The sequence below is a fragment of the Miniopterus natalensis genome, chromosome 10 (genome assembly GCF_054644295.1).
Source record: "Miniopterus natalensis isolate mMinNat1 chromosome 10, mMinNat1.hap1, whole genome shotgun sequence".
NCBI lineage: Eukaryota > Metazoa > Chordata > Mammalia > Chiroptera > Miniopteridae > Miniopterus > Miniopterus natalensis.
In genome coordinates, this window is record NC_142090.1 from 46,096,582 (window position 1) to 46,123,412 (window position 26,831).

The following is a 26,831-nucleotide window of genomic DNA, read 5'->3' on the forward strand; positions in this document are numbered from 1 at the left end:
GTCTGCGCGCTTCTGCCAGTCGCTGGAGCCCCGCTCAGCGGCGGGGCAAAGCCTGAACCTCGGGCCTCCCGCACCTCCGCACCCGCGGGGTTGCGAGCCTGCCCGCCCGTGAGCCTGGTGGGGCGGCCTCCTTCCCGAAACCCTCCTCCCTCCTGCCCCTGCCCGTGGCAGGCGCTGTGCCACAATTGCGCTCCTGATATTCTGGGCGCTGGAAGCTCCCGGGGCACGTTTAGTAAAGACGGCGGGCGGGGGTCGCTCCCCGGCGCGGCGGGCGTTCTGGGGTCAGGCCCGGCGGCGGACCTGCAGGAACGTGGGGCCGGAGGAAGGCAGCCCGCGGGGCAGCGGGGGGCGGGAGGAGCCTTTTCACCCGGTGACTGCTGTGTTATCAGCCCGGGGCCTGGGATTTTAGAAACATGAATGAAGCGTTTATAATTACAAAAATGGCAGTTTGGGGCAGGGGACTGAAATTCAGCTTTTTCTTATTTGAAAACTGCGAACAGTGTGCATTAGATGTAAATGTACAATCTTAGGTAAGCTTGGGAATAGAGGGGAGATAGAAGTATGTGACAGGAAGTACAGTTAACCCTTGACCAACACTCGTGTGAAGCGTGGGTCCACTTACACACGGGTTTGGCTTTTTGGTTTTTGGGTTTTTTTGTTTTTGTTTTTGTTTTTTTTCAATAAATATGTACTGTACCGTAAGTGTATTTTCCCTTCCTTGTGATTTCCTTAATAAGATTTTATTTTCTCTAGCTTACTTTATTGTAAGAATACAGTATATAATACATATACAAAATATGCTAATCGGCTGTTTATGGTATTGGTAAGGCTTCCTGATAGTAGTTAGGCTATTAGTAATTAAGTTTTGGGGAGTTAAAAGTTGTGCTTACATTATTGACTGCACTGGGGTTGGCGCCCCTAACCCTTGCATTGTTCAAGAGAACTATATAAGCCTTTTTGAAATGAAGTTTGAAATAGGTTCTTTCTAGGCAGTCCTAATTACTATAGTTATTTCTTTGTTGCAGAAGGCTTTCAGGTAGGGGTCAGGAGGCTGGAGAGAGAAATTCAAACTAATTTGCATTAGAAAGAAACTTAGGGTGAAGAATTCCTAGGTAAGGTTGCTATGGCTGATATCTTAAGTGCACTGCTGGAAAGCTTTCTAGTCTGTTAGGTAACACCTGAAGCCCCAATGCTGTTACGTAGCATTTCTTTTTTTCTCTCTTTAACTACTCTGAAACTATACAGAGTTACACCTTCCTCATTAATTTATGAGCGATACCCAGAGAATTGACTCAATCCAACAAGTATTTGAATGCCTTCCCTGTATGAGGTGCTTTTCTAAGAACTGCAGAAGAATGGAAAATGAAGGAATTTTCCTACTGAAACAGCAGTGGACTGTTCTGTAAGGTCGCACTGCCTATTCAAGTTAAAATAAAAAACATCCTAAGAATTCTGAAACACTAATCAGAAAGAATATATGCACCCCTATGTTCATAGCAGCACAGTTTACAACAGCTAAGATCTGGAAACAGCCCAAGTGCCCATCAGTAGATGAGTGGATAAAAAAGCTGTGGGACATTTACACCATGGAATACTACGCAGCTGTAAAGAAGAAGGATCTCTTACCCTTTGGGACAGTACGGATGGACCTGGAGAATATTATGCTAAATGAAATAAGCCAGGCAGAGAAAGACAAACATCACATGATCTCACTTATACGAGGAATCTAAAGAACTTAATAAACTGATGAACAGAATAGATTCAGTGACATGGAAGCATAGATCAGACTGAAGAATCTCAGAGGGATGGAGGAGGGTGGGTGGGGGGAGGGGGAGAGAGTAACCAAAGAATTTATATGCATATATGCACAACCCAAGGACACGGACACTGGTGGGGACAGGGACTGGGGAGGGGGATGGGACGGGGTGGAATGGGTCATTGGGGAGAAAAAGGGACATCTGTAATATTTTAAACAAAAATAAAAATAAATAAATAAAATAAAATAAAAAACAGTTGAGCTTTCATTTCATTCTAAATGTCAAGAGTGTCCCCTGCTGTCCTAATCATTTTGTAATTTTTCTACCATTGCAGATAGTCTGCATTTTAGTAATACCAAAGTAAAAGTTTTTCTAGGAAATGACTGAGAAGACATGTCCATTTTTCCTATCATTTGCATTACCATTGAGTCACCGAAGTCCACATCAGCAAGAAAAATGAGATGATGATTTCCTTTCCTTTGGTTTCAGACTAGTGAAATCTTGCATGAAAGAAGACAGAGCCAGCATGTATAAATTTAACCTTCTGGTGCTTCCCAAACTGTGTTTTACTAAGTCCCCCCTTTTGGAGGATACATCAAATTTCACAATAGCTTTCGATCCTTTTGGAGGGTAGTTCCAGGGGCCAGTTTCATAAAATCTTTCATTGCAGAGAACAACACCACCAATGTGATTATCTTCTCCCCAACTTCACCTTTGAATTCTTGGGAGCTTTTAGGAGGGGACAGGTCTTTTTTAAAATCTGGCCAAAGCTAAGGGCTTTACTGCCAGAAAAAAAATGCACACCCATTCAAAAACGTTGCATATGTTTACGTGGGTTCCTGGTGCTCAGGAATAGATGTCAACTTTAGAACAAGGGCAATGAATTGGTCAGAGGTTTGGTAAATGGAAATGAAGCAAGGAGTGGGTATACCCACAAACTGAGTGGATGTAATTTAATTTACTTTTGAAAGACCTTTGGAGTAAGTATTCTGTGAATGGGAAGTAATAATTGTAATATTTGTAAAGGACTAAAGATAAATTAATACTATTAATTTTTTTTAATCTTCACACGAGGACATGTTTGTTGATTTTTGGAGAGGGGGAGAGAGAGAGACATCAATGTGAGAAATATTGATCAGTTGCCTCTTGTACTTGCCCCTATAGGGGATCGAACCCACAACCTAGGTATGTGCTCTGACAGGAATCAAACCCAGGACCTTTCTGTGTATGGGATGATGTTCCAACCAACTGAGCCACACTGGCCAGGGCAATCCACTAATTTTTAGTTGATAAAGATCAGCTTTTATCTTGAACATTATGTATCTCATTTTTCAAATTTTTTTTGTACTTCTCAAGGAAAGTGCTTCTCAGATGGTTTTCTTCCAGTACTGATAGTTTCTCACATGCCAACTTTTGTAGCCATGAATTGCTAAGTATGGAAATGGTTGAGTTCAAAATTTGATCTTTCTCTCTCACACACACACACACACACATAGTTCACCTTTAGGAGGGACATGTATACATGTATCTTTTTACATATAAATACCATTTCAATGTAAACCACTGTGAGAACTGTAGTTGTGTCTTGGGAGAGAGTTTATTTCTATTAGAATGAATGGACAGCATTAAGAAATATTTTAGACATAACTTCTCTCAAAGAACAATCCAGCAACTGCAGATTAACTTTCCTTTCTTCTATGCCTAGGGCCGAGGAGCCAGCTCTCATCCCCACTGATCAAGGTTTCACTGAGCTGCACTAGACTTCCCAGCTGGGAACCCTGTCCACTCCCCCTTGTGCTACACATTAGATCTAGGTAAGTAGAGGGCCCCCTGGAACTAGTAAAATGGGAGAGTGGGTCATAGGTAGTAATGGATTACACCTGGACGAAAGGATTCCTTAACATTTCCAGAGGCCTGAATCACACTGAGAGAGAATGCCAGAACCATCCAAGCTCACTCTCCCCTTCTAACTTGGATCAGGACCAGCCTATTTGATTCTTAGATATGAACCAGTTTTAACTTATTCTTCAGTAACAACTGGGTGGCTGGCCACAATCCTAGAATGTCATTGAGAGACATTTATTAGAAGAATAAATTAATGGAGATCATGATTTTAATCCAAACTCTCCACTCTCCCGTTAACTAGGTGTGTGATCTTGGTCAAATTACAAGTCAATTAAATCCTTTGGACCTTAATTTTTTTATATATAAGGTAAGATTGTCATGTGGGATTCATGGTTCTTGATGCATTTGAATCACCTGGAGAGTTTATTTTTTAAAAAAAAGAAAGGAAAGGGGAAGGGGAAGGGGAAGGGGAAGGGGAAGGGGAAGGGGAAGGGGAAGGGGAAGGGGAAGGGGAAGGGAAGGGAAGGGAAGGGAAGGGAAGGGAAGGGAAGGGAAGGGAAGGGAAGGGAAGGGAAGGGAAGGGAAGGGAAGGGAAGGGAAGGGAAGGGAAGGGGAAAGAAAGAAAGGAAGAAAGAAAGAAACTGGGTCAGAGATTCTGATTTATTTGGACTGGAGCAGGTCCAGACATCTCTCTTTTTTAAAGCCCCTGTACACACACCCAGAAAATACTAATGCCTAGCCAAGATTGAGAATTACTGACTTAAATAATCATTACTAATTGATTCTAAGATTGTGTAACCTAAAGACAAAAAGCAGGCCCACAAAATTCTATTTGTACACGGCATGGCCCAGTATTACATACACTTAAATGGTAACCAACCCTAAATATGCCTTTCTAAGAAGCAGTCCAAATCAATCGATTTGCGTTTATTCAGGGCAGGTGGTGTGCCTCCTCCTCAGTTCACTAGTCCCACAATGCTTTGTGAGTTTTCAGCAGCTAGTACATTTTGATGGACTGAATCAGGTGTAACTCTACCTATGCAAGATGGTTAGTTGTTCGTAAAGATCCCCAGAGACGATTATCTGTCTTCTCACAGTATCCATGCCAGTGTTTAATAGCCTGTTGAAATTTTCTCCTAGAGGTGATCTGTGACTTGTTGGGGTGTGGGAGCAAGGTGTCAGCAAGGGATAGGGATGATCGCCTTGATTGTTGCTGAAATGTGAGCTTCTGTGTCCAAACTGAGATAAAAAATGATCCTCACACCTTCTCAAGTAGTTGTAGACTATTGAGTTACCAGAACTAGGATAGGAAAAAAAGAGCACATTGTTTACCTTAATCATTTGTTGGGATCTAATCTTGTTGCCAATACATATAAATTCTGCAAATATTCACCTTGAAAATTATTCTTAGACTTAAAGGTGTAATTTATGAAATGTAATCCATGAAATTTATTTCTGTTTATCCTACTCTTTCTTTCTCCTACTGCCCTTCACATCCCAAACACCTAGAAGAAGAAAAAACAGTGTATGTGTGATTGTCAGATCAGTTAAAGAAAGATGGACTTGAGTTGACAAAAGATGGAAAGGCATTAAGGAGGAAACGTAGAACAAGGGTAAGAAGGCCCATGGATTGCAAGGAACTACATTTAATTTCTTCCTTTTCTCTCTGCTTGGTCTTATAGTTGCTACAAGTTTATTCTTAATCTTTAAAAAAAATTAGGCAAATCATTGTATCCCACTTACCATGTGCTGATAAATGTGGACTTCTGGCCCTAGCCGGTTTGGTTCAGTGGTTAGAGTGTCGACCCATGGACCGAAGGGTCCTGGGTTAGATTCCGGCCATGGGCACATACTTCAGTTGCAGGCTTTGCTGGGCATTCCCAGGTCGGCGCGAGCAGGAGGCAACCACTCGATGTGTCTCTATTACATCAATATTTCTCTCTCTCTCCCCCCCCACCTTCCACTCTCTCTGAAAAAGCAATGGAAAAAATGTCCTCAGGTAAGGATTAAAAATAAAAACTAAATGTGGGCTCCTGGCCCGTGATTCCTGTATGTTCTCTGTAGTCTTCATTGAATGGTGTCTCCTTGGGTCAATTGGCAACCCTGATATAGTTGATTTAATCCAGCAGTGACCAATTCAGAGCCTGACTTAATTCTAAATAATGACTTATGCTGGGGAATATTTTTTTCTGGAGTGGAAACCTTTGGTGTCTTTGAGGAATTGCCCTTACCTTATGTCAAAAATCTGAGGGAGAACTACAGAACCAGCTCAGTCCCCACCTTTCCATTGACCTAGAGCTGGTTGTTACTCAATGACATTTAAAAAAAAAATTGTTTTCTAGTATTGGATTCATTTCATGTGTTTATTGCTGATCATTGTTCCAAAGATTTAGTAATATTGGGCACATGCTGTTTTGTTATTTTGGAAGTTATTCTTTACCTACTTTTTTTTTTTAATTTATCTTTATTTTTGAAAGAATTACAGATGTCCCCTTTTTTTCCCCATTGACCCCTTCTACCCCACAACTACCCCCTGACCCAGGCCTTCACCACACAATTGTCTGTGTCCATAGGCTATGCATTTATGCATATAAATTCTTTGGTTAATCTCTCCCCACCCCACCTACCCACCCCCACCTTCCCTCTGAGATTCATCAGTCTGTTCCATGCTTCTATGTCACTGGATCCATTTTGTTCATCAGTTTATTTTGTTCTTTAGATTCCACATATAAGGGAGATCATGTGATATTTGTCTTTCTCTGCCTGGCTTATTTTACTCAGCATAATATTCTCCAGGTCCATCCATACTGTCCTAAAGGGTATGAGATCCCTCTTCTTTACAGCTGTGTAGTATTCCATGGTGTAAATGTCCCACAGTTTTTTTATTCACTCATGCACTGATGGACACGTGGGCTGTTTCCAGATCTTAGCTATTGTAAATTGTGCTGCTATAAACATAAGGGTGCACAAGTTTTTTCTGATAAGTGTTTTGGGTTTCTTAGGATATATTACTAGAAGTGGGATCACTGTATCAAAAGGCAGTTCCGTTTTTAATTTTTTGAGGAACCTCCACACTGTTTTCCATAGTGGCTGCACCAGTCTGCATTCCCACCAGCAGTGTACCAGGGTTCCCCTTTCTCCACATCCTCACCAGCACTTGTTTGTTGATTTGTTGATGGCAGCCATTCTGACAGGTGTGAAGTGACACCTCGTTGTGGTTTTAATTTGCATCTCTCTGATGATTAGCGACATTGAGCATTTTTTCGTATGTCTATTGGCCATCTGTATGTTCTCTTTGGAGAAGTGTCTATTCAGGTTCTTAGCCCATTTTTTTATTGGATTATTTGCCTTCCTCTTGTTGAGTTGTATGAATTCTTTGTACACTTTGGAAATTAGCCCCTTATCAGATGTATCCTTGGCAAATGTTTTCCCAGACCCTGGGGTTCGTTTGTATTTTGAGGATGATTTCTTTTGCTGTGCAGAAACTTTTTAGTTTGATGTAGTCCCATTTGTTTATTTTTTCCTTTGTTTCTCTTGCCCTAGGAGATATATCAGTGAAAATTCCACCACTTGAGATGTCTGTGACTTTACTGCCTATGTTTTCTTCCAGGATTGTTATGGTTTCATGACTTACATTTAAGTCTTTTATCCATTTTGAATTTATTCTTGTGTATGATGTAAGTTGGTGGTCTAGTTTCATTTTTTTTGCATGTCCCTGTCCAGTTTTCCCAGCACCACTTATTGAAGAGACTGTCTTTACTCCATTGTATGCTCTTGCCTCCTTTGTCAAGTATTAATTGACCATAATGGGTTGGGTCTATTTCTGGGGCCTCTGTTCTGTTCAATTGATCTATAGGTCTGTTTATGTACCAATACCAGGCTGTTTTGATTATAATGGCTTTGTAGTATAGTTTGATATCCATCTTTACCTACTTCTTAAAATGAGTTAAGGTAGCAGTAAATATACTAGAAAAGGGTGGTTTTGTCATCATAACTTTAAATCTAATGGAAATTTAATTCTTATCAAATGCCCAGTAACATATTTATATATAAGCGTATGTCCTCCCACAAATCTAATTTTTTAAGGTAGTAAGTATAGTCAGGGTTGTTCTGGTCTTTAAGATCATCATTAGTTTGCTCCTTAAATCTTTACTGCCTCAAAACAATTAAATGTTGGAAGATAACTAGAAATGATAAAATTTTCTTAACTAGTCCATTTTGTCCAACACTTTTAACAACAATCTCCAGAGCTAGCAGGGGTTTTCATTTCTTCCTTTCTTCCTTGATTCACTCATCTCTTCAACAAATGCCTAATCAATTCCTACTATGTACCTGTTCTCATGTAGCTTTAAGTTTCATGAAGGGAGGGAGGAATTCAGAAAATAAGGAAGCAAAATACAGCATAGGTTAGACAGTGATGAGTGCTATGGAGAAATATAAAGCTGGGAAGAAGACAGTGGAGTAGTTGGTTGGGTAATATATATAATAAGGTGGCCTGAGAAAATAATCTTGAACATAGACTTAAGGTAATGAAAAAGAAAGTTATGAAGTATCTGGGAGTGGATCTTCCTAGTCAACACAGAGCCCCTGAGTCAGGTATGCATCTGGCATGTTCACAAAATAGCAAGAAGATTTGAGTGGCTGGAGCAGATTAACAAGATGGGAGGTAGAAAGAAATGAATCAGCATAGGTTGTGGGGCAGGAGTTTGGGAGGGTGCTGAAGATCACATAGGATCTGGTAGGGCCTTTTCAGTGGGATATTTGTAAGGTGATAGGAAAATGAGTTTCTTACAGTTTAATCAAAATAGCAATAGCTCCATGTTCTCCATTTCTTCATTGTTAAACCTTCTAAATGTTCCCCAACTGTCCTTTTCTCACTACATCAGCCTCTACCCATTCCTTCCATTATAGTTCCTTTACCCCAAGGCAGGCTGTGAAATGGGATTCAGCCTCCTATTTTCCTTGCTTTCTTGATGCCCTGAAGGTTAGATTACCCTTGTGTTTTAAAGAATGTGCTTCTAGTCACTAAAAAACTGGTCAGTCCCAAAACTATCACTCATGAGAGAAATAAATAAATGTCTACAAAATATTTTCTTGGTTTATACTGTAGCCCAGATACAAAGTGGTTGCCTTGCTGATGGGCTGAATTTAGCCTGTGTGTTTTGTTGGGTCTGCACATTATTTTATAAAAATATGTGTTGGTTTCCAATAATTAAAAAAGTTAAAAAGTTTTCATTAAAACGTAGTTTCAAAAAAGATAAAAATAAATGTAGTTTCAAGTTCTCTTTAAGAATTGGATGTTCTATTTCTATGAAGTTCTAGAATAGGCAAAACTAATCTACGGTGATAGAAATCAGAAGTGAGGCTGCTTGACTTGGGGGGTGTGGCAGGGATTGACTAGGTAGGGACACAGGAGACAATTCTGGGTGATAAAAAGTTCTATTTATAGTAGCCTAAAATGGGTGGCAAAATTCATTAAACCATACACTGATCTTTGCAGTTCACGGTATGTAAACTGAACCTCAACATAAAGGACATTCAGAAGTGGAAGCCAACATTCAGTGAGAGCTGAATAGTAGATGACCACTTGGGGCTTGACGCATGCTCTCTAGATTGGCATAGACTCACCTGGTTTGCTTCAGTCATTGTCATTACCTACCTGGACCCTTATAGATGGTATTGGTGTATGATTCCTACAGACTCTTGGCAATTTTGTTTTCAACTTTAAATGGGGAGCAAATCTGAAAGGGACTGATATGCTTAATTGGCAGTGAAGAAAATAGTACCTGCCTCCTAGGGTTGTATGTGAAGCATGTAACAAAAACAAACCTGATAACTTGGATCAGTCAAGCAGCTCACCTACATCCATCTCTCAATTAGTGGTGTACTCAATGAAATCTAGGACTCTCAGAGGTCTCTGAACATAACTCTCACTCTTCCTCTCAAATGCCAAGGGGCTCCTCCTCTGAGAGGATAACAGAAAGCACCTTTTACTCTTATTATCAGCACTTAAAACTTACTTTTATTATTTTTGTTATTAAAATAAGAGTGTCTACTGTGGAAATAGAAAAAGTATAGGTAAAAAAAAACCAAAATTACCCACAATTTGTTTACTATTTTGTGGTGAATCCTTTCAAATTCTTCTTCATATATCTATATATTTTGTGTTAAAAATGTGTTCAATTAATAAAATTTAGCAGACAACTTCCCAGTTTACAAAATGAAAAATAATAAGTCAAAGATTAAAGGTTATGGACTAAGCAAAAGCATTTGCCTTCTCCCTATTCTATAACTCTTTTTAAATGACTGTAAAGTTTTATCAAGACTAGGAAGAACTCTGAAGAGAATGGGATAGGAAAATGTTTGGAGGAAAGTTACTGATGAAACAGAACCAAGAATTAGTGTAAGAAAGACCACCATGGGAATGAGGTGGTCCTTCTAGAAAGAAGCTCTGAGCACGGAGTCAGCAAGGACAGAGGGCAGGCATGAGAAGCAGGGGCCTGAAAGCAGAGAATTAATGGGAAGCCTTGAATTTAATGTAATGTGAACTAGTGCTTCTAGTATGAGTTTGGTATTTTAGATAAATTATTTCTCTTTCTGCCATTTGGAAAGTGGTGGGCTTTAGCCTGAAGGCCAGCTCTTGCCTCTTCACCCTAAAACAACCTAGAAGTCAACAGAGCCCACTGGTACACAAAGCCTCTAATCACCATTTCATTCAGGGAAGGATCCTATCCTGGAAACACTTGTATACATGATAGTGAAGGAAAACGACACCAATTAACCAGAAAAGTCAATGAAGTTTTTAATTTAAAAAATATATAACCAAGAATAACCTGCGGTATGAAGGAGAATGGGGGAAAAAATAAGCAATTACTAATGCTAGAGGGGATATAATTTAAAACAACTTTTTTTAAAAAAAATCTGAGTAGCCTCAGAGTGATTAAAAAGATATTGTTTCCATATAACAAAAACAGAATTCTATTAAGAAGGAGCAACCAGAAAACAAACACAAATACCTTGAATTTTTTAAAATGTTATTAAAATAAAAAATAATTTGTTAGAAGGCTAAAAGATAAAATTTAAGAAACCTCCTAGAAAACAAACCAAATGTCAAAGAGATAGAGAACATATATGATAGAAAAGACAAGAAGCATAGAAAAGCAGCTCTGTATGTCCAGTACCAGTCTGTTGGAGCTCTAGAAAAAGAAATAGAAAATGGAGGGGAAGAAGTTGACAAATACAAGGAAAAATTTTCCTGTTGTTGAGGAAAAGTATGAGATTAAAAGGGTCCATCAAATGAAAGGGGAAAAAATTCACACAGAGATACAATCATTACAAAACTTTAGAATCAAAAATATAGAGAGGCTCCTAACACTTTCTGAAAGGGAAAATAAAGTCACTTACTTAAGATTGACATAAGGCTTCCTTCCTGTTGGTGAACTGGATACTAAACTACACTGGAGTAGTGCCTTTAAAATTATGAGGGAAAATTATTTTGAACTTAACGTTCAGTTGCCAGTAAAATTATCAATTAACTGTGAAAATGGAATGAAGACATTTTCAGACATTCAAAGACTCAGGCCATTTACTTCCAAGTACCCTTTCTGAAGCAATTGCCTAAGGAAGTGCTCCAGCAAAATAAGGGTAGAAAGTAAGAAGGAAGAAGATGAGGAATAAGAAAGAGTCTAACTACCCAAGTGCAATTACATTAACTCCTAGGCTAACAGATGTGTACCACGAGGCTTAGAAAGAAATTTATACAAATAGAACAAGTAGTGAGCTGCAAGAAGAATGACTTCAAGAAGAATTAAGTAAATGTCATTTAATAGATAGAACCAATAATGAACAATAGTCATATAGTTCTAATAATGGGCCTTTTAGCAACACAGAGGACTAAGTTGACTTATACAGACTTCCCTCCAGTGCAAACACACAAAAATAAAGGATAAAACACAAATGTTTAAACAGTTAACTTTGAAGTAAAGACTATCAGAAGAATACAGAAAGGTGTTTTAAAAGAGCAATAAGTGCAGATTTCTACTCAGCACAACCCAGAGGAATTTCTTTGTGGGATACAGATCCTAGGATGTGAGGATGGGGTTGCACCATTCCAACCTGGAAAGAAGACACGGTCTCAGGACCAAGGAGACAGCGAACCATTTCCTTCCCCTCTTATTTAATATGAGCTCACAATTTTTAAAATCTACAAACCACCGTAAAGGAGTATCAACAAACAGAGGAAATAGAAGAATCAGACCCCCAAGAATTTAAAATAATGGAAATATATGAACAAAATATTAAGTGTATTAAAAATCATTAAAGGGATAAAAAGAATAGAAAACCAAAGAAAAATAGTACACTATAAAAAAGAACAGCATATTTCAAAAAGAAGATATAGAAGTGAAAAATATAGACATTGAATCTTTTTAAATTAATGTACCAGCTAAACAACATATTAGAGGCAAGGTAGATTAGTAAACTTCAAGCCAAATCTGAGAAAACTATCTAGAATCAGCCCATTGAGATTAAAAGATGAAAAATGTCAGAGGCTAAAAGATACAGTGATATCATGAGAAGCTCCAATATGTGTCTAATAGAAATCCCAGGAGAGATTAGAGAAAATGAATCAGCCTATACTGGTTACATAAGTAAACAAATTAAAAGAGTAATATAATCTGGCAAAAATAGAAGGGAGTAGGGTAACTTAAATATTCATTTTCCATGGTAAGCATTCATAGATAATGTCTAAAGTTGATAAGTCAAAAAAATAGCCATATAATTATATTACTTAGAGCTGTGGTTCTCAATCCTCAAGATTTGGTATCAGGTACAAAGATTCTAAATGCACAGAAAAGTTCCACACGTGTCTCACCCAAAATACTAACGGCTGATTTAGAGTTAAAAATAAACTTACCAGAACTAAAAACAAAGATGATTTTTAAGGAAATGGTTGCTTCAGGGAATAAAGCTAGAGTTTGGGAGAAGGAGGGTGGAAAACTGTTTCTGTTTCTCATTAGCCCTTCCATAATACTTGCAATTTTATTGTATCTGTATTATTTTGACTGAAGTTATTATTTTAGAAAAAGAAATGACCGTTAAACCAGTAGAATCTTCTTCCATTTTCACTTAAAGTAGAGAACTTTTTCTTATTAAAATATCCGTCATTCAAACTTAAGCACCAATTTGAATTATTAAGCATTTTACCCAAAAGAAGATCCCAGAGGCATATCTTGATTGTATTAGTGATCTTTCAAGTGTTCCTAGTTGGAAAATAAATCTTAAAATTTATCAACTTAAGTAGTCACAACAAATTAATGCTGGAAGGGATTCAGTTTCTTTAATGGAACTGAATCATTTTTCCATGGCATGGTGGTTTTGATAAGTAGTTCTATATAGGACAAAGGAGAATGGGAATATAGTCAAATAATTAGAGCATATGGCTTCAAATTGGAACCCAAAGCCATACTTTTATAGTCCTCGAAGACCTGGTCCTATTCAACCTCTGCCGTTTCATTTCCTATAACCACCCAAATCACAATGCTTTTGGTATTCCATGAACATTTCCTATCCATTTTTACTTTTCATTTCTCTGTGTAGAATCATAGGCTCTCGCTTTTGCCTTCTACCCATTATTCAAGAGCTACTTCAAATCCAGTGTCCTCTCTGAAGTCTTCCTTGGCCTCTAACCTCGATTCTAATTTTGTTAAGATCACCATGCTTCAAAAACAAGTCACGACAAGGGGGGATGCATGCCTATAATTAACATAATTTAGATAAATTAGATAAACATTTTGACATAATTAATCTCACACACCGTTAATGAGGCAGCATAGCATAAGAGCATGGTTTCTGAAACGAGCGACCTAAATTCTAATCCCAGCTGTTATTACTCCATGGGAGCCACAGATTCTTCATCTGAAAAATGTGCATAATTTTTACCTTACATAGATGCCGTGATTTTTTAATTGCTCAATCTCAATAAATATTAACTACTATATGTTTAAATATTGTTGTGTATAAATAAGAAATTCACATAACTGTGATTTTCATATTATTTTAAGCCAATTCGTAGTTTTATGTACTCACTTTGTAAGTTACCCAGTAAAGTGAGCATTAACATTGTTTAAATATGAACTAGTTTTTATTACTACCACGCATATAAACTCGCAAAGATCAAAAAGCAAAATCCCTGCCCTAGCCAGTTTGGTTCAATGGTTAGATCATCTGCCTGGGGACTGAAGGGTCCTGGGTTCCATTTTGGCCAAGGGCATGTACCTTGGTTGCAGGCTCAATCCTCAGCCCCAGTGGTCAGGGCACGTGTGGAAGGCAAGCAATCGATGTTTCTCTCTCTCCCTCCCCCTCCTTCCCCCTCTCTCTCTGTCTCCCCCTCTCTTCCTTCCATTCTCTAAAATTCAATGGAAAAAATATCCTCGGGTAAGGATTAACAACCAAAAAATGATGAGGAAACTAAGACCCAGAGAGATAGGTTATTTTTCCATATTCATTCAACAAGCATTTTTGAGCCCTATGAGCAGTCACTGTACAGAAATCAGTAGTATTGGGTTTCTGTTCTCATGGAGCTCATAGTCTCGTTTCCCAACAGGTTGTTCATCAGCCTCACCCCATGGGCTTTAAAAAATACAGATTCCAGAATTACTAAATCAGAATCTTGTGAGGACCTGGAAATCTGTGGTTTCAAGCTCCCCGGGTGATTCTGACATGCTCCTGATCTACGTAACCCTGTCATCACAACATAGAATGGCTCAGCTGCTTGAGATGCAGAAGTAGGGTTAGACCCTGACCCTGACCTCCAATTTGGAGCATCTTCCATAAAATCATAGTGAATCATCATTATTCCCAAGCAACTAATTCTTGCTTTAAGTTTGAAATTTAAAATGTTATTGCTCTGTTGTAATAGTTTTAATCTTTCAATTACAGTTGACATACAATATTATATTAATTTCAGGTGTCCAACAAGTGATTAGACATTTATATACCATGTGAAGTGGTCACCACGATAAGCCTAGTACCCACCTGGCACCATACATAGTTATTACAATGTTATTGACTATATTCCCTATACTGTACTCTACATCCCCATGACTATTTTTATATTGTTATAATTTTTACTTATAAATATTTGTGCCTTTTAAATTTGATGACTGTTTTAAATAGGAAATGAGTTTTGCATTTTGAGAATATTTTTGTATAAATCACTATGCCCAAGTGAGTGTAGTTGAGTTCATTTTCTCACCTACAAAGTGAGGGAGTTAAATTGGATGATCTCCAAGATTACTTTCAGATCTAGAAATCTATGATAAAAGATGTTCTAAATTATTTTTAAATCTTTTATTTTATAGCTGTGGAAAATGGGGCTTGAACCTCTAGGTCAATTTACTTTTCTGTCATTAGTATTTTTGTTGGATGACCTACCAGAATTTTCGTCCCTTTAAGCCATCTCAGAAGTGACTTTTCTCATGTGGGGGTTTGTTTTACAACTTGGTGATTTATAATTTCTATCAGCACTCTGGAAGCTCATTATCTGTCAGATAAGAGGCTGGTCATTTGATCTCCTTGTATTGGTCCCTTGGTTACTTTGCCTCTCTTATTCTGATAAGGTGGTTATTGATAGCCTTCATGGCTTTAATTATTTAATCATTGCTGATGAGCATTAAAAGTTCCCCAAAAGGACAACCTTTCATTATAATGTTCTTCGTCTTTCTAGTCCTTATCCCTCCCAGCAGTCCTTTCCTTTCCCACTTAAGACATCTCTAAACTGCCAAGCAGTTATCTCAAGGAGGTCACAGACTATAGCCAGGATCCCAACACTTCAAAAATATTTGAGAATCCCCTCTTTACTCTGTCTCTTCCTAACCTACAGAGAGTTATGGTTGCCTGATATAGCAAAAAAAATATGTGTATAAGATACCCAGTTAAAGTTAAGATAAAGAATAAAATTTTAATATAAGCATGCCTCATGTGATATTTGGAATATACTTATACTAAAAAAAATTATTTGTTGGGTACTGACATTCAAATTTAACTGGACAGTCAATATTTTAATTGACAAACTACAGAGAGTACATACCCTAATGCTTTCCTAAATCCATCTAATGTTTTGAGATCTAAATTTCTTTGAGATTTGCTCCTAATTTAAACCCTGAATGATGTGTTTGTAACAATTAAGACTACATTTGCATGAAGTGTAGTGGATGTTGCATGGCCCACCTACACTCAACTCCCTTTTGTCATGAGAATATAAGAATCAAAACAAGGCTTTGCTTGAGAAACCTAAGCTAGGTATTTTTCTCTTTGCAATTTTTTATTATATATTTCAAAGACACATATAAGCAAAGACAGTGATATAATGCATTGCACACAATTTATTTACACCCTAGTCAGTTCTTTTTGTTTGGTTGAGTAAATAGGTGGGTGGGTGTGGGTTTTTACACTCCCATCTGCTAAGTCAGTGGTTTTGAACTTTGGCTGCACATTAGAATCACCTGGAGAGCTTGCGCACTCTCAATCCCTGCCTGCCTCCCAGGCCAATTAAATCAGAATCCCTGGCTACAGCCAGGCATCAGTAGCAGTTAAAGCTGCCCAGGTGATTTCAATGTGTGGCCAGGGTAGAGAACCAGTTCCCTAAATGAAAATATCAAATTCAAGGAACCATTTTTACTGCTAAATCACGCCCTTATATTTCAAATTCCTCTTCAAAACTTTATTTCATGTACTTTTCAGTAAGCGTAGTCTATTAAACCTTGGTGTAGAGCCCGGGCATTGCTGTTTTCTAAAAGATTCTGGGTTCAGGCAGAGTTAAAAGCCAGTATTTTTATATATGTCATATAGCCACCCAGCCCAGTTATTCTTGGATATTGTGATGTTCCTAGAGTATCCATAAAAAGTTAGATGAGAGAGAGCCAATCAGCTTTGCTAGCGTAAAACAAAAACCATACAACCTTTATTTTTCAGATTCGGCTGCAAAAATTCCGACTTAGTTACATCAAGGTTTTACTGTACTTGGTTGCATTTGCTGCTAGAATTGTTTTTTATTTTAGACTTGAATTTTCAGCCTCCTTGGACCTAATCATTTACTTTGCATGATATTCTGGGGTTGGTCACATGAGCCTGATTTCATTGCAAATGTAATTTCAGTTTGGTGAAAACCTAACTTTTCACCATGAGGGAGTTGTATTAACCAATATTGGAAACCCCCACACTCCTGTGGTCACCACACAAGCACCCAACTGTTAACTCATCATAACCCCCAACTCCTCTGCTGTTCATGTGCTTCAGTTGGTTTAGTTGTTATTGTTGTGCACTTAATTTTTTATGATAAGGTATGTAGTTCAAATATACAGACAAATACAAAGAATCATGTAACAAACACCAATTTACTTACCACACAGCTCTATTTGTGGCAACTCATTTTTTACAGACTGAAACGTTGCAGATCCACTTACTGAAAGCTTTCTATCTCTTCTGAGCCTCATTCCCCTTCCCTTCAAGGGTAACACTATCATGGTCTTAGTGTTTATCATTGTCATACATGCTCTTGTACATTTACTACTTACATGTGTGTCTATAAACAACAGATATTATTGCTTTATAAGTTTTAAAACTTTGAATATTGCATCCTCAAAGTATTCATCTGTGCCTTGCATTTTTATTGAAAATTAAGTTTTTGAGATTTATTGATGATGACACATAGATTTAGTTCATTTGTTTTAACTACTACATAGCATTCAATTTACAGCCATAACAAATATATTTTTATTGCATACAGATAGGCATTTGGGTTTATTCCAATTTTTATTATCATAAAGCTATAATGAACACTTTTATACACATTTCTGTATGTACAAACATATTGGGTTTTTATTCCTTAGTCATTTATTTTACCCTTATAAGCAGTATTCACCATTTAACAAAAAAAAAAATTATCGACCATCCTTATAGTCTCACACATGTCAACATAATCTACTTTAAAATAATATTATAATATTGCATTGATGTTTTTAACTTACAGCTTTTCACAGAAGTCACCAGGGACTTTCCTCATAGAGTCATAGAAGCCTCAGCTCAGAACCATAAGTTAATTTAAGGTGTAATCAAATGTGAATACAGAATTGTTAAGGAGGCTAATATACTTTTAAATCTTGGATTCAATTTAAAAACTGATCTTGCCCTTTTTTCCTTGGCATATTAATGGTCAGAGTTGGCTTGATTCACAATTCCCCTAATACGGAGCTAGAGCCAAATGACTGCAATAGTTAGCTATTGAATTTAATATGAGCTTTATTGAAAGTACACACATTATCCACTTATTGCCTTGGGAGGGGGATTTGACTTTTATTGATTTGATTTCATTTATTAGTGCCTACTATGTACAGATAGATCACTGTGTTAGGTGATCCTGGCAGCTCTGGACCCCAGCCTGCTCATCTGAGGACCTGTTTATCACTGCCCACCCACTCACTGTGTGAGCCAAGTATGAAGAAATCTTCAGAAGAACTTAGAATACCGCAAGGAAGTGATGCTTAAGAACAGTCATCTGAATTAGAGTGTTTATTTTCTCCCTAGTGACACTGAATTTTAGCATCTGAAATAGAGTTTTTCTCCCTAGTGACACAGGAAATGCTTGTCTCCTGCTGTTGATGAATAATTTCAGAGTACTATGGATCATGCTGAAGAAACTGAAATCCTTGCGGCAACCCAGAGGTACTGTGTGGATAGGCCTCTCTTTAGCCATCTGGCCCTCCAGGAAAGACTGCACAAGAAGGACAAAATTCCGGATTCCATTGGGGATAAGCTGAAACAGGCATTCACGTATGTTGTGTTTTAACCTGTTTCTTTTATTCTGGCATTCATAAGAAAGAAGCAAGGTCAAGTGTATAAGGAAAATCTGATGAAATGGACAAAAAAAACAAATGGTGAGCGCTCTTCATTTGCAGAACTGTCCACAGGGTTGTCAGTGATAGATCTTTGATTGAACATGGGCTTCATAATGTATTTCACCATTATTAAAATCCTACTGTGCCTTGGGGATGTATGTGTAAAGGTTTATATAAGTAACCCACTTTCTAATTCTCCACCACATTCAAAATATCCACCTCTTCTCTTTATCTCTCAGAATGCTCCAACCATTCTCTTTTTTTCTATCCTTGACTTATACTCCATTTGGCAACCTAGAATCTAAGTCCCCATCCTAAGCTGTCAAGGACACTCAATGTCCTATGACCCTTAATGTTGGAGACACATACACAGGCATGTTGCATGCCTGGGTAAGTTAATACATGTGTGCCTATTGATAGCTGCCAAACTTCAAAACCAAATCATTTGATTACTGCCTCCTGAACCCTTGAGACCACACCTCCTGTGTTCTGTGTTCATTTAAGCTTCACAGTGGCCCTGTGCTCAAAGTATAATCATCAGTAGAGGTGAAAAATGTATACACTGGATTCAGACGGTCTGAGATTTAATCCTAGTCCCAACCACCTACCAGCTGTGTGCTTGAGTTTCCTGCTCTGTAAAATGAGTATAATAATAGCACTTACATCACTGGGAATTAGGCATATGGCAAGCAGTATATGTATATGTATATGTATATGTATATGTATATGTATATGTATATGTATATGTATATGTATATGTATATGTATATGTATATGTATATGTATATGTATATGTATATGTATATGTATATGTATAGATATACACACACATATATATACATATATATGTAGCTATTATTAATACCTCAATTTTCTAAACAAGATGTCAAATGTAGTTTGTTTTACTTAAATTCGTTGCTCTTGCCACAATTGTCTCACATTTGCTTCTAATATTTTTCTTCATCTAATTACCAAATACTCTTAACCATTAAAGACACTATATAAAATACCATGCATGCTCCAATAATGTGCTATATTTTTAATGGAATAAATTGCTTCCTTGTCACCAGAACGACTTAAGGCTTTCATAGTGGCAATGGAACTCATCTGTCCATACTCTTACTCAGTGATGTCTTTGATTATTGGCATAGTCTGGCAAAAGGACTGGCCAACACCTAGAACATGGTCTATGTATCAAAGTTAATTGAATCATATAGGGTTTAAATGCAAGGCCTTGGTTTTATCAGCTTGGTGTTCTACTTAACCAAGACACCCAGGCATAATCGATTCAGCTATTACACTCCAGTGGCAAATGGTGTTTTGAGTTTACCTAGTCAAAGACCCTAAAGCAATGGGCACATGTTAATAATGCTCAAAATACCTGTATAAATCTCCTTCATTTTATAAGGAAGGGGAAAACAAATGGGAAGGTGCTGGTCAATGGTTCCACATTCGAAAATTAACTCAATCAGTAAATAATTCCCCTACTCTGCTTTATACCGAAGCAGAAAGTACAGTAAAGATTTTATCTATTAAAATAATAGTTTTTGGATTATCTCAATTATTCAGAAGCTAAATTTTTCTTATTTTTCATGGTCAGTTGTAGAGCATTATAATGGAGCCAATTTAGATGCTCCCAACAACAAAAAAAACCCTACAAGAAGCAGTTCTTCCTATCTCTGATCCCTGCAGAGTGAAAAGATTATCCTCAGTGCCACTGGTGAATGTTTTCCTTATTATTCCAGGATATTAGGAAGGAAAAGTGCCTTGGTTTGAATTCTACAGAAATGTTCCTCATTTTTTTTCTCTGTCTTTCTTTGTCCTCCCAGATGTACTCCTAAGAAAATAAGAAATATCATTTATATGTTCTTACCCATAACTAAGTGGCTGCCAGCATACAAATTCAAGGAGTATGTGTTGGGTGACTTGGTCTCAGGCATAAGCACAGGGGTACTTCAGCTTCCTCAAGGTCAGTAGAATATATTTATTTATTTTTGTTTGTTTCTCTTACTACCACCTCCTCAAACAATTGCTTGACCTTTTTTTCTGTTTAATGTCATCATAATTGCAAATTCATAGCTTTTATTATATCATTCTAATAACATTTACCTGTCTAAAAGAATTCTTCAGAAAAACATAACCCTTAAAAAGCCCCAGAGCTAGTAGTAAGAGAATCTGGTGATACTGTTTTGCAGATCAGTACAGTTAAGAACTGGCTGGGTTAATCAGACACTGTGAAATGCTGTTGGGGTTGTTGTCGTCATTAAAGTTCTTGACTATATGTTTATATTCTAATTATAAGAGACCATGAAATACTGAATTCCTCTGCATTTGTGTGATTTTTATATGTGATATAAGAATTTAAGAACATCTCATTAATTTATTCATCTATTCATACTTGTTTATCAAGCATCTGCTTGTCCCTCCTTCCCCGTCCTCATGGAACTAACTCCCCAATCAGGGAGAGAGACCTGAATCAAATAAAAGCACATATATATTTTTAATTACAAGTGATGTTAAACACTATGAAGGGAAATACAGAGTACTATGAAATAATCACAGGGAGACCTAATTTAAGTAGGTAAATCACAAAAACCGCTTTAAGGAAATGAGATTTGAGCTGAGACCTGAAGGATGAGAAGGAGGCATGTAAAGAATGGGAGGAAATGCATTTCAGGCAGAAGAAATAGCATGTGTGAAGGCACTTGGCAGGAAAAGAATCTGGTGTTTGAAGACTTGGTTTGAAGATTTAACAGAAAGGCAAGTATTCTTGGAGTGAGGCGGGCAGGGGCAGGTCAGCCTAGCCTTATTAACCACTTTTGGATTCATTCTGAGTGCAGTGAAAGCCATCAGCATGCTTTTCACTTGGGTTTCCTTTGTAAGAGGTCATTGACACTGCTGTTTGGGGAATGGATTTGGTTGGTGGGAGGGGCACCAGAAGGAATGTGGGGAGATCAATTAGAGGTGGCAATGACTCAGTATAGGCAAAGGTGATAATGGTTCCAACAGCCTCTAGGTCATCTGTTCAAAGATTTATTCCCTGATCTAATTTCGAAAAAATTAATTACCAAATGATCAATTTGTCAAAAAAAAATCATTTCCCCTAATGATTATTTAGCTGAGTTTTCAATTCTACAATTGGCTAATTTACCAAATATACTGAATCTATTAAACAAAAGCCTTAAACCTAGTGTAAGACAGTTTTCCATAGGCATTTTGGAACCAACATCCCAAGGGTAGAAAAGGCAGAGGTGAGGGAAAGGAGAGGAGCTGACAGAAGCCCAGCATCTGACATGGAAAACAGAAGTTAACTCACATTCAGTCAAGTTGGACTGACAAAGCTACAGGAAATGACCGCAGTGAATCCGTGCAAACTAATACCACAAAGAAATCCTCAGGATTTTGCCTAGTTGGGTTTTCACTAAAATGCCATGTCACAAATTTATTTTTGACCTGTTAGCCTTCTTCTATCATAAACTGGGGTGATAGTTATAAAAATGGAAAGATACATGCTCTATTTTATGCTAAAATTAGCAATACTGGCTGTTGCATTGATCTGGAAGAGAATAAGGAAGCAGGATGTGTCAAGAATTACTTTAGGTTTCTGGTCCAGTGAGTTGGATGTCGGCACAATGAGAAAGAGGGATGGTCAAGAATGACTCTCAGATTTCTGGTTCAAATACCAGAGGTTCAAGTGCCAATCTCAGACATAATAATGGAACAGAATTAAAGGGTAAGTGTGAACATGTTAAATTTGAGATGCTTGTGAGATAGGCAAATAGACATTTCATGTTTATATTTAATATATGATGGGCTCAAAAGAGATGTGTGGGATAGAGAACTCAATTTGGGAATCTTTGACATATAGGTAGCACTTAAAACATGGCAATAGAACAAGGCCACCAAAAGTGAGAGTATGGAGTGAAAAGAGAGGGGAGCCAAGGTCAAAATCCAAATAGAGAAGGAGGAACTAGCAGGAGAGACTGAAACAAAGTATTTGGGGGAGACCCAGGATGGTGGCAGAGTAAGTGGAAGATGAGGGGAATTAGTCAAAGAGCTGTCCAAGGTTTAAGCCTAAATGAGTAGGACATGATGTGCTCAGCAAATCAGACCACTGGAAAAGAGTCACTGTGAAGAGTGAAATGCTGAATTCTTTCTTAATCATGTTAGTTTAAGGTAACATTATGAAAGTAAAACAAACCAGCACATCAGGCAGTTGTAGACACAGGTGCATAGCCCAGAAGAGGAATATCGATGAAAAATATTAGGGGATCCAAGATGGTGGCAGAGTAGGTGGAGGCTACACTCACCTTCTCCCAGCACCAAACTGGAGTTAAAACTAAAATATAGAACAATCAACCTGAGTAAACAACTGAAGACTAGCTGGACAGAAGTCTATAACCAAAGACTTACAGAAGAAGCCACGTCAAGACTGGTATGAAGGGTAGAGACACGAAAAGGGCTGGCCCTGCTCCCATAGGTGGCAGCTGAGACTGCGAAGGGTAATCTCAGCTGCAAAGGTTCCCCTGAAGAGCATGTGGTCTCAACCCCATGCCAGGCCCCCAGCCCAGAGCACAGAGCTGAGATGAGGTGCCCACATAACATCTGGATGATAAAATCACCAAGGATTCTGTCCACCAGGGAGAGGAAGGAATCTGGTAGAGACCCAGGCATGCTCTTGAAGGGCCAGCACAAAAAATCTCCTTTGTAGCCATTCACCCTGAGCTCCAGCAGAGGGAGGGCAAAACAGACTAGAGTCATGTGAGGAAAGACTGGGGACTGTGGCTCTGGGGAGAGAGCTGTAGGGACAGCAGCCATGATCCCTGTCCTGAGTCCCTGTCCTATATCAGAGACACCATTTTTCTTAGGTGAGCACTCACCTCCAAAAGACATCAGTCTGGGGAATGTGATAACACCATCCTAAGGACTCCCAGTTGTGCCACCCTGTAGAGCTCATACCCTGCTAAAGAGTTAGCTGCCTGGGCTGGGTGTAGAGATCCAGGCAGACTTAGAGGGTATCAGTGACCAAGTTTTGTGGCTCTGAGGCATGAGCCACTCCCCCCACCTTCCCCCAGGCCTTACCTGCATCTCCCCCTCACAGGAGATTCACTAGCCTCACCCTCCCTACTCCCAGCAGCCCATCCCTGTTGAAATCCAGCTACTGGCAGAATCTGGGACAGACTGAGTTGTATGACTCTAGGACTGGGGACATTTCTTCTTTGCAACCTGACCAGTGCAGGGCCTTCTCTTCACTCAACCAAATCTCAGTCTATTTTGGCCTGATAAACTCTGCTGGCCTCACCCTGATTACTCCCTGAAACCCTACCACACCAAAAAGGTCTGCGGGCACCTGGTGGGTGGCAGCTAGACTTGGCATATTTTGGGACTTCTGCAGAGTGGCCTCAGACACAACACTGGCACTGAGTTTGAATCTGTCAATCTGGTGACAACCACTTGCTCCTACCTAGTGACTCACTGAGCACCTACCTCTTGCAACTTGAGTACTGCCAGAGGTTCGTTCAGTGACTGAGCCTAACAGGCAGCCAGCAGCCCGGGGCAGGTGACAGCAGATCTTGGGGTGCCATGGGCCTTTTGCTGAACTGCCCCTGGGCTCAGTGCTGGTGGAAGCTGACCTTGGTGCAAAGATTTGTCCTTCCTATGCACACTAAGGCCCAGCACAGGCAGCCACAAACTCTGGGTAGCTTTGTAGCTCCAAACAGGTAGCCCAGGGCCAGTCACAGGCAGCATCCGACATTCACCTGTACTAGAGTCCCTCCAAGAGGCCCTGAACAAACACACCCAGTAGCCAGCTTCAGACAATATCAGATTAGGATCCAATAAGCTTCACAAACAGCATATCCAAAGGGAGATCTCGAACAGCACCAGACCCTGCTGAGGCTTATTGTGCTTCATATGCTTAGCATCTGCATAACAGCTCATACACCATGGTTAGAGTCAGTCCTCACAGTCAGCCAGCCTGAGGGCCGATCCCACACATGAATGGGCCAATAGCAATGAAGACTCAATTACGACAAGAAGGCTCACATAACGAACACAAGAGACATTCCTGAAGCACCGGGTTGAAGTGACAAAGGAGACTGTGCCACTGGGTCCTACATGACACTTACTACATTAGGCTACCCTATCAAGGCTAGGAGACATAGCAGATCTACCTAATACATAGAAACAAACACAAAGAGGCAGCCAAAATGGGGAAACAAAGAAATAAACCTCAAATGAAAGAACAGGTAAAATCTCAAGGAAAAGTGCTAAATGAAATGGAAAAAAGCAATTTACCAGGTATAGAGTTCAAAAACTGTTTATAAGGAGCATAGTGAGAACTTCAAGGAATTTAGTGAGAATGTCAACAGCATGAAAAGCAACATAGAAACCGTGAAAAAAAAAAAAAAGGTAAGAAATGAGGAATACCATATCTGATATCAAGAATACACTGGAAGGAATAAAAAAGTAGGTTGGATGAAGCAGAGGATCAAATTAGTGATTTGGAAGACAAGGTAAAAAAAAAACACCCAATCAGAGAAGCAAAAAGAAAAAAATTTTTAAAAATGAGGATAGTCTAAGGGACCTCTGGGACAACATGAACCATAACAATATCTGCATCATAGGGGTACCAGAAGAAGAAAAGAGAGAGCAAGGGATCGAGAATTTATTTGAAGAAATAACGAGTGAAAACTCCCCAAAACTGGTAAAGGAAAAAGGCACACAAGTCCAAGAAATGCAGAGAGTTCCAAACAAGGTGAATGCAAAGTGGCCCATACCAAGACACATCATAATTAAAATGGCAAAGGTTAAAGACAAAGAAAAAAAAACCTTAAAAGCAGATATAGAAAGACACTTACCTAAAAGGGAACTCCCACAATACCTTCAGCTGATTTCTCAACAGAAACATTTCAGGCCAGAAGGGACTGGCATGAAATATTCAAAGTGATGAAAAGCAATGAACTGCAGACAAGACTACTCTACTCAGCAAGGCTATTATTTAAAATTGAAGGAGAAATAAAGAGCTTCCCAGGCCAGGGAAATCTAAAGGAGCTTATCATCACCAAACCAGTATTACAAGAAATGTTAAAGGGTCTTCTTTAAGAAGAAGATGATGATTAAAAAAAGAAAAAGGAAAAAACGAGGAACATAGTTATAAAGAATAAAATGGCAATAAGTATGTACCTATCCATAATCACTTTAAAACTAAATGGCTTAAATGCTCCAATCAAAGACATAAGGTCGCTGAATGGATAAGAAAACAAGACCCATATGTATACTGTCTACAAGATACTCACCTCAGAACAAAAGATACACACAGACTAAAAGTAAAGAGATGGAAAAAGTTACTTCATGCAAATGGAAATGAAAAAAGCTGGATAGCAATACTTATATCTGACAAAATAGACTTCAAAGCAAAGGCAATAATGAGGCAAAGAAGGACATTACATAATGATAAAGGGAGCAATCCAATAAGAGGATATAACCCTTGTAAACATATATGCACCCAACATAGGAGCACCTCAATATGTAAAGAAAATCTTGATGGACATAAAGGGAGAGATTGACATAATACAGTCATAGGGGGGGATTTTAACACCCCATTGACGTCAATGGATAGATCTTACAGACGGTAAATCAACAAGGAAATGGTATCCTTAAGTGATCAGATAGATTTTATTGATATCTTCAGAGCCTTTTATCCCAAAGCAGCATAATATACATTCTTTTCAAGTGCACATGGAACATTTTCTAGAATAGACCACATGTCATGACACAGAACAAGTCTAAGTAAACTTAAGAAGATTGAAATCATATCAATGACCATAGTGGTATGAAACTAGAAATCAATCACAAGAAAAAAACTGAATAACATGTTAAATACCATGTTACTAAACAATGAATAGGTTAACAATGAAATCAAGGGAGAAATCAAAAGATACCTTGAAACATGAAAATGAGGCTACAACAACCCAAAATCTATGGGACACAGCAAAAGCAGTCCTAAGAGGGAAATTCATAGCATTATAGACCTACCTCAAGAAACAAGAAAAATCTCTCCCAAAAAATCTAATTTTACACTTAAAGAAACTTGAAAAAGAACAATAAACAAAGCCCAAATTGAGTAGAAGGAAGAAAATAATAAAGATCATGGCAGAAATAAATGAAATAGAGTCCAGAAAATAGAATACAAAAGGTCAATGAAACCAAGAACTGGTTCTTTGAAAAAATAAACAAGATTGACAAACCTTTAACCAGACTCATCAAGAAAAAAAGAGAGAGGACCCAAATAAATAAAAATTGAAATGAAAGAGAAGTAACAACAGACACCACA

The 26,831-nt window shown here is 38.4% G+C and overlaps 1 protein-coding gene across 1 annotated transcript in view; it reads left to right on the forward strand.

Annotated features, from left to right (window-relative positions):
* Positions 1-3,447: 3,447 nt before the first annotated feature.
* The window catches only part of SLC26A5 (solute carrier family 26 member 5), a 53,512-nt gene continuing 30,128 nt past the window's right edge, over positions 3,448-26,831 (forward strand). The window contains exons 1-3 of the mRNA XM_016219592.2: positions 3,448-3,571; positions 18,229-18,431; positions 20,326-20,465. Of these exons, the coding sequence (XP_016075078.1) occupies positions 18,280-18,431; positions 20,326-20,465 (292 nt within the window). The 5' untranslated portion in view covers positions 3,448-3,571; positions 18,229-18,279. The remainder of the gene's footprint in view (positions 3,572-18,228; positions 18,432-20,325; positions 20,466-26,831) is intronic.